This window comes from Xyrauchen texanus, chromosome 25, assembly GCF_025860055.1.
Source record: "Xyrauchen texanus isolate HMW12.3.18 chromosome 25, RBS_HiC_50CHRs, whole genome shotgun sequence".
Lineage (NCBI taxonomy): Eukaryota > Metazoa > Chordata > Actinopteri > Cypriniformes > Catostomidae > Xyrauchen > Xyrauchen texanus.
Window position 1 is genome coordinate 4549769 of NC_068300.1, and position 13055 is coordinate 4562823.

The 13055-nt window shown below is 39.9% G+C and overlaps 1 protein-coding gene across 1 annotated transcript; it reads left to right on the forward strand.

The window, feature by feature from the left end:
• Positions 1–1404: 1404 nt before the first annotated feature.
• Positions 1405–10533, forward strand: LOC127618585 (E3 ubiquitin-protein ligase TRIM39-like). Its single transcript, XM_052091136.1, has 8 exons — positions 1405–1553; positions 2184–2270; positions 3160–3719; positions 3811–3906; positions 3989–4222; positions 4305–4443; positions 4527–4553; positions 4722–10533. The coding sequence occupies exons 2-8, from the start codon at positions 2204–2206 to the stop codon at positions 5264–5266; spliced, it is 1668 nt and encodes a 555-aa protein (XP_051947096.1). The 5' UTR covers positions 1405–1553; positions 2184–2203; the 3' UTR covers positions 5267–10533.
• Positions 10534–13055: the final 2522 nt, after the last annotated feature.

Genomic DNA, 13055 nt, shown 5'->3' on the forward strand with positions numbered 1-13055 from the left:
TTCCATAGAGGCCAGAAACTGTCACAGTTTGCAGAACAATGCAAAGAAATGTGCATGAAGGAGCCACTTTGAAGTGTCATTGTCCAAAAAAAGGGACAATTGACCTTTGTCAAAAAAAATAAAGTAACTTGATTTAATACACACCTGTGTCAGAGAAACATTGCTCAGTGTTCAGGTTCAGGTCTTGTGAGTGCGAAGACATTTATTTTATTTCTTGAAGTTTTATCTGTTGTTGTTTGGTCAGTTTTTGGTCATTTGATGTAAAAGTTTTGAATTAAAACAATGCTTTCTTTATTACAGTGTTCACTTTCTGTTTGTTTTCTAGTGTGGAAATAAAATGTAAAAAAATATTGAAAGCATGTTATCAACACTTATAATTTGTCATCTTGTAATGTGGAATTACAGTTCTGTACCAGATAATCATTCATTAATGGGGTTCCCTGTATTTTCGCTTTAGAATACTGTTCCAGGTTGTAAGTAATTCCCTCATAATTATGTGGTAATTCTGTATTAATTACTCATGGGTTCCCTGTATGTTCCCTTCCCCTCAGTCATTGCCTTACATACAGGAATCATTTACCCAAATGTAATATAAATCATAAAGCTGCCTGAGGTAAGTGGGCTAGTCACTTATAGTGGGGATGGGGTTCCATTCCATAGTTGATTTCTGGTTACAGACCACACTCACAAAGCAATTGACCATACAGGCCAAAACTACTAAATTCACTGTAATGACTCATTTTGGGAGTGTAGTAATTCCACGAAATGCTTATTGCATTTCCATAGTAATAATAACAATAGAAGTAAGGAAGAAGAAAGGGCCACAACCTGAATAATGTAATGGCTAATTTTTATTATATTATTGTAATTAATTATAATTAATCGACTGTTGATTAGTAGTTACTTAATAGTTATTTCTCCTGAAGCTGTATTAGTAGATAATTAAAAGTAGTTCATTATGAGGCATGACTGAATTAAATAGTTATTGATTAGCTAATTGTTACTTAACACAACTATAAAATGCTATTACATACTGATTAGTTAACACATCTTCCTTAGTAGTTAATAGTAGTGACTTAAGTGTTAATGAAGAATTACCTATTAGTTCTGCAGTAATTCCTTATTAGTTATGCATTAATTAAGATACAGTATTATAAAGTGTTACTGATATTTCTTACTTTAAAGAACTGTTAAGATGAATCTGAATCATTACATTTATGGCTGTACAAAAAAATTAAGGTTGAAGACTCCTTGAATAGACACATATGAAATATGAGATATGGATTAAATATGGAAAATCTGTATTGTTGGCAAACTGACAAATGACCTTTAAAACACACCTGTGTTAATACAGACACACAAAACAGCCAATAGGAATGAATCTAAAGAAGATCGGGGCGGAGCTATGACATCACTGCAGCTCAGTGAAAGTGAAACTGATTTAAACAGGAAGACTTTAAACGTTTTCTCTCTTTAAAAAGGCGGAATATTTATTCATATTTATTCAATATACGTGGTAAAATTAAGAGTTCACAACTGATACTCACTCACAGGTAAGTGATCATAGAAATATAAGAGAAATTTCCCTGAACAGGTTTCTAAAGTTAGTGGTCTGATTCAGAGGAGTTTGTGTCACACTGGAATAAAGTTACACAAAACCAGATTTAACCATGAGTTAATAACATGAACTACTTTACTGAATTGTTATCAGAACGTTATTAAAAGTACATAATTTAATCGGTTATGAAGCAAAGTTTAATGTGTCTGTCATGTTGTCAGATAACTTGAAGGTGTCAGAAACAGGAAGTAGTTGAACTGCAGACAGAATGAACACGTGCAGTGAAAATGTTTCACCTTTTACTGTTTAGGAAAACTATTGAAGGGAAACTAGGAAGACAATTTGTTCTGTCCAATAACATTTCCCTGTATGTGAATTGTCTGTACTGTAAGAGGTGCTGTAGATGTTCTGTACATGATCAGAATGGTGTACTAGCATACTGCTAACAGAATACTGCACACTAAGTACTGAAATCAGCTTTAAACTTCAACATTTAGTACTTTGGATTACAGACACTCAGAAGTGAACTGAATGTCCTCTTGAGAAGGTCATCTTTAATATTTAACACACTTTGGTCATGTTTCATGCTGTGAAATGAGATGTTGGAGTGTTGTGTCCTAAACAGGATTAAAGAGAGGAAGAGCAATGGCAGAATCTTCAACACCACCAAAACAAAATCCAACAAGGAGAAACAGTTTGAATGAACCTCCAAGTAAGTCAGTAACATAGAAAAGAAATAAATAATTAATTAATAAATATCATAATCAACATTAAGTAATGCACCTCTCTTCTTAGTTCTTTCTTTGAGACATTTTTCTTTCTTGACAATAACATTCTTCATATGCTATATAATCATTTTAAAATATCCATCCATCCATCCATCCATCTTCAACCGCTTATCCGAAGTCGGGTCGCGGGGGCAGCTGCTCCAGCAGGGGGCCCCAAACTTCCCTATCCCGAGCCACATTAACCAGCTCTGACTGGGGGACCCGAGGCGTTCCCAGGCCAGTGTGGAGATGTAATCTCTCCACCTAGTCCTGGGTCTTCCCCGAGGCCTCCTCCCAGCTGGACGTGCCTGAAACACCTCCCTAGGGAGGCGGCCAGGGGGCATCCTTACCAGATGCCCAAACCACCTCAACTGACTCCTTTCGACACAAAGGAGCAGCGGCTCTACTCCGAGCTCCTCACGGATGACTGAGCTCCTCACCCTATCGCTAAGGGAGAAGCCCGCCACCCTTCTGAGGAAGCCCATTTTGGCCGCTTGTACTCGCGACCTAGTTCTTTCGGTCATGACCCAGCCTTCATGACCATAGGTGAGGGTAGGAACAAAAATTGACCGGTAGATCGAGAGCTTTGCCTTTCGGCTCAGCTCTCTTTTCATGACAACGGTGCGATAGAGCGAATGCAATACCGCCCCCGCTGCCCCGATTCTCCGGCCAACCTCCCGCTCCATTGTCCCCTCACTCGTGAACAAGACCCCGAGGTACTTCAACTCCTTCACTTGGGGCAAAACCTCATTCCCAACCTGGAGCATTTTAAAATAATTTAATAAAAATGGTACAATTCAGAAATGTTGATATGTTTTCACTCTGTATTTCCAGTCGTGTCGTCCTCCAGTAGTGCACTAAATGAGGAGCTTCAGTGTTCAATCTGTCTGGATGTGTTCACTGATCCGGTCACAACTCCATGTGGACACAACTTCTGCAAGACCTGCCTGAATGACTGCTGGAAAAACGCTCAGGACTGCAACTGTCCGTTATGTAAAGAAACATTCAGCAAAAGACCCGATCTGGAGATTAATACAACACTTAGAGAGGTTGTGCAACACTTTAAGGAAAAGCAAAAGTTGAATTTGGGTAAATCTGAAGTTCTCTGTGACATCTGTGATGAAAGAAAGCAGAAAGCCGCGAAGTCTTGTCTGACATGTCAAAGCTCTTACTGTGAAACTCACCTGGAGCCTCATCGGAGAGTTCCGGGTCTGAAGAAACACAAACTGATGAACGCTGTGGAGAATCTGGAGGATTATATATGCCAGAAACACGAGAGACCTCTGGAGCTGTTCTGCAGAGATGATCAGATGTGTGTGTGTTTGTCCTGCACTGAAGGAGACCACAAGACTCACAACACTGTTCCTATAGAGGACGAGAGTGCAGAGAAGAAGGCAAGAGTTACTGATATTCAGTCAATAATTATTTTGGAGATGGAAAAGCTGTTGAGTGATGAAATGTGTCTGTGTTGTTCTCTGTCTGTAGAATCAGCTGGTAAAGACACAGACAGACGTGCAGCAGATGATCCAGGACAGAATGAAGAAGATTCAAGACATCCAACACTCTGTAGAGATGAGAAATGTGAGTCAAATTTAGTTTCAATCTTCTTTATAAATAAAGGTGCTGAATTAAATCCATTTAAACTGTGACTTGATCTCATCAGAGAAACACAGAAGAAGAGAAGTCATCCAGTGTTGAGATGTTCACGGCTCTGATCCGCTCCATTGAGAGATGTCAGACTGAAGTTGTTGAGATGTTGGAGGAGAAGCAGAAAGCAGCAGAGAAACAGGCTGAAGATCTCATTAAAGAGCTGGAGCAGGAGATCAATGAGCTAAAGAGGAGAAACTCTGAGCTGGCGCAGATCTCACACACTAAAGATAATCTTGATCTCCTACAGGTCAGTGTCCATCTCTATCATCAATGAGAATGATTAGAAAACACTCCTCATGCTGATGGATTTCTCCTCTCTCCTGCTGTAGATTTACTCGTCCTTGTACAGGCCTAAAAACACTAAGAACTGGACTGAGATCAGTATTGACACTCACGTGAATGTGGACACTCTGAATACAGTTCTGACTCGACTCAAGAACACTCTAGATGAGACTCTAGATCAAAATGGTAAGTGAATATCAAATGCATTGTAGTTTTATTTTATTTTCTATAAACAGCTGATGATGTTTTCTTGTGATTTGTGTTGACAGTATTGAGGCGGATGCAGCAGTATGCAGGTACAGTGTGTGATCTTCACTGTTCTCTCATATACACTTACAATACTTTACATTTATATACTGACAGCTGACTTAATGCACTACACTTTCATTATATCCTGTATTTAATATCACATATATCAACATGTTTGTATTCTGAAGTGACTGATATTCTCTGATCTCTCTCAGTGGATGTGACTCTGGATCCTGATACAGCTCATCCTGGTCTCATCCTGTCTGATGATGGAAAACAAGTGAGAGATGGAGACATTAGACAAAAACGTCCAGATAAACCAGAGAGATTTGAACTATATGCAGATGTTCTGGGAAAGAAGGGATTCAGTTCAGGCAAATTTTATTTTGAGGTGCAGGTGAAGGGAAAGAGTAAGTGGGATATAGGAGTTGTCAGAGAATCCATTAACAGGAAGGGAGAGATCGATCTGACTCCACTGAATGGATTCTGGACTGTGAGGTTGAGGAATGAGAATGAATATAAAGCCTGTGATAATACTCTGGTCTCTCTTTGTTTGAGAGTGAAGCCACAGAAAGTTGGTGTGTTTGTGGATTATGAAGAGGGTCTGGTCTCCTTTTATGATGTGGAGTCCAGCTCTCATATCTACTCTTTCACTGGTCAGTATTTCACTCAAACACTCTTTCCATTCTTCAGTCCAGGTCTTAATGATAAAGGTAAAAACTCAACTCCACTGATCATAACACCCGTCAGTTATACGTAATTAATTTACACCCCAAAAATATGAAAAACTACATGAACATATTTAATTTGGAAGACAAGTTCATATAGAAATAATCAAAGTTTAACAATATTTTAAATGTAACAATGTAAAATATTTTATTATTAATATAATTATCATTAAATGCTTTCACATTTTCAACTTGAAGATCTAATAGATGCAATATAAAGTTTCTAAAGATGCATTTAAGGCAGGAGTTCTTAAATAAGAAATGTTGTGTTTACCTGGGACCCAAACTAATACAACACTGTACAATATACTGTATTTCTATATCCGTTTATTTATACACTTTTATGACAAATCTTTTTTCAAAGACTTAAAACTTATACATTTAAAAACACTTGAACATGAATACAAACACATTATCAAATTGTATATATATATATATATATATATAATGTTTTAACTGGAAAATATATCACCTCAAAGCATCATATTTTGTTGCTCCTACATACATGTAAAAAGGCAACTGCTTTTATTTACAGGTATTGTCTCTACAATAACACTGCCGTAACAAGGTATTATTCATAAGACAAAGATTCTGTAAGTTTCTTACACAGTTTGAAAGTCTTACCATATGAATGTAAAGCTTAAGGCCTAGTAATAATAATTTCAGTAATTATGGTATTTTGGCAGAAACTATGTAATCAATAATCAGATTGCTCTTTTGACTCACAAGCAGCCATTAAGAATCAGCCTACACCCTAGTAATATTCAAGAGCACACTAGCAACCGTGTAGCAACACCTATTTCTCAGCACCAGAATTATCATAGAGACATGGGGTTGGGCACTTTTAACTCAGGCTAGCAAGCAGCTTTTCAATATGACCCTGGCAACTGCCTAGCAACTATCAAGAGCACCTTATAAACCATACAGACACACCATATCTCAGCACAAGAACACTGTAAAGACATGGGGGTGGGTTGTTTCGACTTAAGACAGTGTACTGAGGCCTTTGAAAGGACATTGTGGTGATGTGTTTAGCCATGGCAGGCAGCACCAAAGTTTTTCTTCAGACAACGTACACATCTCATTCAAATCTAACGTTTCAGTGAGAAATCAATCGAGCCAGTAGCTCCCCAAGTTACAACAAATAGCTTGCACTTATGAATAAATCACATTGTTTGTGATAGAAGCAAGAGAGGAAAATGCATATCCATGAACAACTCATTCAATGAAACACAAATAGCTACTCATTAACACACAGTTTAGCTTTCAGTCTTTCTCTTCACTTGAGTCGGCTAGTAATAACATCTCTGCAAATTAGGGTTCGCTACACAAGGAAAACAACGGAAAAGCACGAGCGGTGAATGGATAGATCCCTACTTAGAAATCGTTCACTTCAACTGGCATCACAATCAACCTACATGTTTTAAATAATGTAAATTATCACATAAAATGAACAGGAAAGCATTCTCTTCATATCTGCATATGGTAATCTCTATCTGTAAAATAATAAAGGCCTCTCAACAACTTCTTTTGTTAGTACAGCTTTGTTATTACAAGACACAGTTGCAAGCTGTTTCTTGTTCTGCAAGAGGATGTGTCTATAGGAATGTATTTCCTGTTTCTGTACTCTCATGTATCACACATAGCTCAAACATATATAATGATGAGCTGGACAACAAACGTTGAAGAAAGATCTGATACACTCTGGTGTCTGTGTCACTTCTTTCTTCCCTCAGCTGAGGCTTCTAATCGAGACCAGGACTGCAGATCAAGAATAATCAATCAAAAATATTGCATGACAAAAAGTACCTAACAAAACTGGGGGCTTGTCCGGGATCTCTCCAGACAGGTAAGACTGATTTATTATCAATTATTAACCTGTCTGATGAAAGATTGAAGATTACGTAGTTTAATTTGGCTTGATATCATTAATAACTCTGCATGCGGGGGCCTCTTCATAGAGACAATATTGCCCTATTAAAAATAGGAAGGAGGTTTTAACTCATCACCGCTGCAGCAGTTTAAAATTGATCCTAATTCTGGTGTGAATAAGGGGACGGAATTGTATTGAGGAAAAGACAGAGAATACAGATTCATATCCTAGAGATGGCCCATTTAGTGATCAATTCATGAGCGAATCCAAATCTATGGTTAAAAGAGTGTGGGGGGACCCTCAGTGGGATTATAAGTACATGAAAGAGTCATATGAGGTGTGAAGAAAATGAAACCACTCTGGGACCAAGGTCCTGAACGAAAAGAGGCCAATCAAATGCACGTTGCTGCCTCTGTGTCAGAACAACCGCCTAAATATGATATTGTCGTGAACAGCCCCTTAACCCCTAGTACCCCAACGACACCATGCACACTATTATATCCAGACTTAAAACCATTTAAAGGCAACACATTCGCTGCAGCCGCGGCCATAGTCAAAGACATGAGCGAAGTTACAACAGCGGCATTTCCTTTTATCCAGTGCCCAGACGGATATAAAATCATTCCACAAGCAATGTCAGAGGTGCTGGCTATATGCAAAGAGTTACCCGACCCAGTTAAATCATCCCCTACAATACGTGAATATTTTAAAGAAACTCACGACATACAGTCAATTGCCAGAATGCGATTATCGATTCATCTTGTCCAAAACATTATCTCCAGATATAACTGAAACAGGGTTAGTGGACAAAGTGCCTTTGCTGGACTCGAAATTCGACCAGCCATGAGTAGAGGAAGGAAAAACCAGGTCAGGAAAAGGCTTTAAGGGAACAAACATAGACTGGGCATGGGGAGATGATGATGTATTACCGATGTTTTTTTAGAGACCTCCTCAAATTCCTGCAGGGCATGGCCGCATCCAGACAAGATATAACATATCCGGCTAATACGAAAAAACAAAGGGACAAAGGTCCAGTGGCATTCTTTGCTCGGTTTAAGGCTTTGTGGATCGATGAATCATCCCTTTCAGCTGACGATGACCAAGCAATCCTATTTATAAACACCTTCTTAAACAACATGGACCCTGATCCCACTTGATTATTTCGTAACACAACAGCTGGTTTGACCGGGATGACAATTTCCGAATTCGGATGGCAACTTCGTGAGCTGTCCACCGCTGGGGCCTTCAAGGGCTGTCAGCGTACCTCCTCCAAAACGGCGCCAACAATGGCTCAATTTACGCCACAAAATGCGCCCCGAGCGTATGAATCTCGGACATGACATTACTGCAGAAAGCAAGGACATCTCAGATTGTTGTAAATGAATGAGAGACCAGAGAGAACCACAGTGGCATGACCGACATGACAGACAGCAGGGAGTCCGCTCTGACCCACTGCGAGAAAATGGCCCAAACAACCGTTCCACACCTCAATACCCAACAGAATGGACACCCCGCTAAGGAAGCCCACAGAGCACTGAGTCCTGCACTTTTGCATTAGCATCAATGCTGTGTTTCGATAACTCGGCACTGCCTTTTTTATTGTTAAATGTTGACCACAAACCGTATACCTTTCTCGTCGATACTGGTGCAACTAAAAGTTCATTAACAGTGCATTGCTATGAATGCTCTATTATGGTGTCGGATATGTGCACTACCATTAACTAAATTCCAGCAGACCACACTCATTTTACTGTTATTTATTTGTGTTCTGTCTTCTTCGTCGCACCCACTACGCAGCCCCTGTTCGCATTCACAAATGGAGTCCAACAGTACACTTGGACCAGGATGGCCCAGGAATTTAGAGGCTCATCTGCTGTGTTCTCTGCTGTAGTGCACACTACCCTCAAAGACACAAAGCTGCCACCACAGACCTGTCTGCTACAATATGCTGATGATATCTTGGTACCCATCCCGATGCTGAGTCCTGTACAATAGCATCGATGATTGTTTGCAACATGCTCAATCACGCGGGTTTCAAGGCTTCCAAAGACAAGCTACAATGGGTGAAACTGAAAGTTAACTATCAGGGTCATGAGCTACAGAAAGGAACAGTTTAGTGAACTACTGTCGAGCATGGGTGCCAAACTGCTCTTTATATGACAAAATACTGAGAGAAGCAACATTCTCAAGAGCTGAGGAACCTATCAAGTGGACTGCTGAAATGGACATGGCTTTTAAACATCTACGAAACGGCCTCAGCTCTCCACCTGCACTAGGCTTACCGAATTATGATGAACTATTTCATCTCTACATGCACGAGGCGGCAGGCACAGCAGCAGCGATCCTCGCTCATTCCCATGGTGGAACATATAGACCAGTGGCATACTTGTCAAAAATGATAGATGCAGTAGCCAAAGGCCTCCCTGCACATTTGCAAGCATTGGCTGCAGCGGCGTTGATGGTACAACATGCAGAACGCATTGTTCTATCACATCCATTGGTCATGCACATCTCTCACCAGGTAGGAGCAATCATGCACAACGATACCACACAACACAAGACAGCACAATGTCAATCGGGGTATGAAGCTATTTTAATGGCTACTGCTAATCTGACTGTGAAACCAACAACCGTTGTACATGGCCCGACTTCATCATTACACAAATTGCTAACTAAAGGTGAATTTTACAACGATTAACATGATTGCCTCGATCGGCTGAAAACATGTACTTCCTGCAGGCCGGATGTTTCATCATCTGCCCTGGAGGAGGGGGACCATTGGTAAATTGACGTGTCCTGTTCCAAGCCAACTGGTTCTGTATACGGAGTGTTTATGCTGTAACGGAACTTCTGAATCGATTTATTGAAGCTTATGCACTCCCATATAAATCTGCACAAGCTGCTGAGTAGTTTCCATTGTTCAGAGCATGCCAATTGGCTAAAGGTAAATAAATGTATAAAGGCAAAGACTCAAAGTATGCTTATGGGGCGGTACATGATTTTGCTTGAATGTGGGAGGAAAGAGATTTCAAGACAGATGAATGCAAACCCATATCACATCATAACCTGGTTTCAGAATAATTGAGAGCAGCACAGTTGCCTGTAAAATTGCAAAAAATCCAAAGTTACACAACTACTCGAAGGAATTGAACATAAATTTACATTTCAACATACCGTATCACCCACAGTCGGCAGGCGTGGTTGAACTGACAAATCGGATATTAAAAATATGCTTAAACAAAGCCTGCACCGAAACCGGAAGAACATGGGTTGATGTTCTACCAGCTGTGTTGACTGAACTCAGAGGTGGTGATCAAGGAATATGTGGATTCTCTGATCAAAACATTGAATGGCATAAATGGTGATATTTCTCTTTCTATACCTATACCTATGCCCACAGAAAAGCCCACTCATTCATTTGTTCCAAACCAGCAGGTCCTGATGAAATGTCTGAAACGAACCAAGTTAGGTGAGCCTAATTACCTGAGTCTGACTACTTTACTGGCGGTGACCAGAACAGGAGTGCTGACTGACCATGAACCGCAGTGGATCCATGCAAGCTGCACGAAGCCTGCACCGGAGGAGGGCCTTACTGATTCAAGGGTGAATGGTGAAACCACTGGAGGAGCTGAACATGCAGCGCCAGTGCCCAACCAGGAAAAAATTCCTACTGTCGCTCTGCATATGGCAGGCAGTCGTTCTTGCCTACGCCCATTCAGCGTCAACACATCAGCAAGGACTCACAAGTGTAATTCCAATTCCTAGAAATAATGTATGGTGGTTGTGGATGAACAACACTGCTGGTGGTAAATGATCACAAACAGCGATTTCTTATGTTATCCCCGTGCCAATGAATACAACAACATGCTTAACTCATCAGGAGGAGCTGATTAATAGGAGGCCTCCATGTTTGACCTATACAATCAATCCGCCACTATCCAGTACCGACAAAACAAATCGGACCTGCACTAATGTAACAACAGTGCTTCTGTGATTCAATATGCCCTTTTAACCATTTACTTTACAGGGCCAGTGGACATGTTAACGAAACTATGCTGGATAATTCCCAATGAACCAACTGGCCAGTGCCAGGTGCCAGTCCACCCAAGCTGGTTTCCTGGGTCAAGTTCAAGAAGACTGAATGTTACAAATTCTCTGATACGGGTAACAAAACTTCCTCCAATAAAACAATTGTTTCTGATCAAATACTGTTCTCAGGTGAAGGGAACCAATGCCAACCACATATACTCAAATCAAAGCATCTGTGTATCCACACAAACATTTAACAATATGAGAGGGGTGGCAGATGTGTGGTGGGTATGTTCTGGTAATGGTTCAGAACTCTTTATCACACCCCCAACACCATTTGATGGTTTATGTTTTATGGTAATGTTACAGGAAGACGTTTCTGTTATGAAGATACGGGTAAACACCCAGAAACGAAGGTACCTAAAAAGTGATGCCTCAATTGACCCTGAAGTATATCTAGACAGTGTTGGATCAGATGTTATTATATTATAATCAGCCACGTTTCTTTAATAAAACTAAACAGGCCTTCGATTTGGTAAAAGAACAATTACATGCCGCAAGTGAAATGACTAAACAGAATCGTAAAGCTGTTTCCTGTTCTGCAAGAGGATGTGTCTATATATATATATATATATATATATATATATATATATATATATATATATAATGATGAGCTGGACAATAAACGTTGAAGAAGGATCTGATACGCTCTGGTGTCTGTGTCACTTCTTTCTTCCATCAGCTGAGACTCCTAATCGAGACGGGACTGCAGATCAAGAATAATCAATCAAATATATTCCATGACAAAAAGTACCTAACAGTATCAATAAAATTGTACTAGGGCTCATGACAGTAAAAGGGGTCTAGAGATGTCCCTATTGCGAACTGAAGAGGTGCTACTGTTAATGCCGTCTGATCATGAGTAATTCAATAAAGATGTTTGAATACACCTCAACTTGTAACCTGTGTATCATTATACTGTATCTATGCCCAAAGGGGAACAGTTGGGTTACATAAAGGTGTTATAATCTCTTTTTTGTGTGCTTACTTTGTTTTTTGTTTTCAGCCCAATGGTCATGTTTTCATTTAGGGATCACAATTACAATTCTTGTAAATTACATGATGTTTGTGTGCTGTCTTGTTAATTGCATCTCTTTATACATTCAGAGGGTGTGGCCCACTTTGAATCAGTCACATTGCTTGGCTTTGTGCCAGGTGACAACCTTTTTTTTTTGAGGTGCAATGAGGAGATCTCAACATCTGCAGCTGTGATTAAGAGTGATTATTACTCACGCATTGGACATCGCTCTGATTCACGAGTCCCGCACTTGTGAGTCTATGGCCAAGTTCACAATGGCATACTATCCATACTGCTTTCAATGTTTTTGCCAAACACAGAAATAACAGCAAGAGTAGTATGTAGTAAGGCATTCACTACATGGTCTAGATGTTCTGTGGAGGGCGCCACAATACGTTACTGTAACACGCAGGGCGCATTTTGTTCTAAACAGATTGGACAAATGCTGAAATTGGCTCAGTAGATCGGCGCACCCAAAGCGATGGCGCACTATATGTTGTATGTTATAAGTTATAAATTAGCTGAACAGATATTAAATGGAACTAACGGAAGAGCATCTAGCATGTTAGCCATATAATGCTTTGTACAATACCTATCCTGTCCTAGACAATGGAAATAACATTGAATCCCTAGAAGTTTAAAGAAATGTCTTTCTTAATGTTTTTCCCAACCAATTCCCTAGTGATATTTCTTATGTGGTGTTACAATCTATTTTGAAAACTAGTCAACAATGACCAAAACATCCTTTTAACCCTTAATCTATCAGGCATGACCCCTACCATCGTATCATCTATGTAACATCATGTGAGCAGTGTGAAAGGGAACTGAAAATTACACTATC

Bases quoted from the DNA above. Each gene is read 5' to 3' on its own strand.
- LOC127618585 (XM_052091136.1), top strand. From the start codon at position 2,204: ATGGCAGAATCTTCAACACCACCAAAACAAAATCCAACAAGGAGAAAC. The intron at 2,271-3,159 runs GTAAGTCAGTAA...CTGTATTTCCAG, and splicing joins CAGTTTGAATGAACCTCCAA to TCGTGTCGTCCTCCAGTAGT. The intron at 4,223-4,304 runs GTCAGTGTCCAT...CTCCTGCTGTAG, and splicing joins ATAATCTTGATCTCCTACAG to ATTTACTCGTCCTTGTACAG.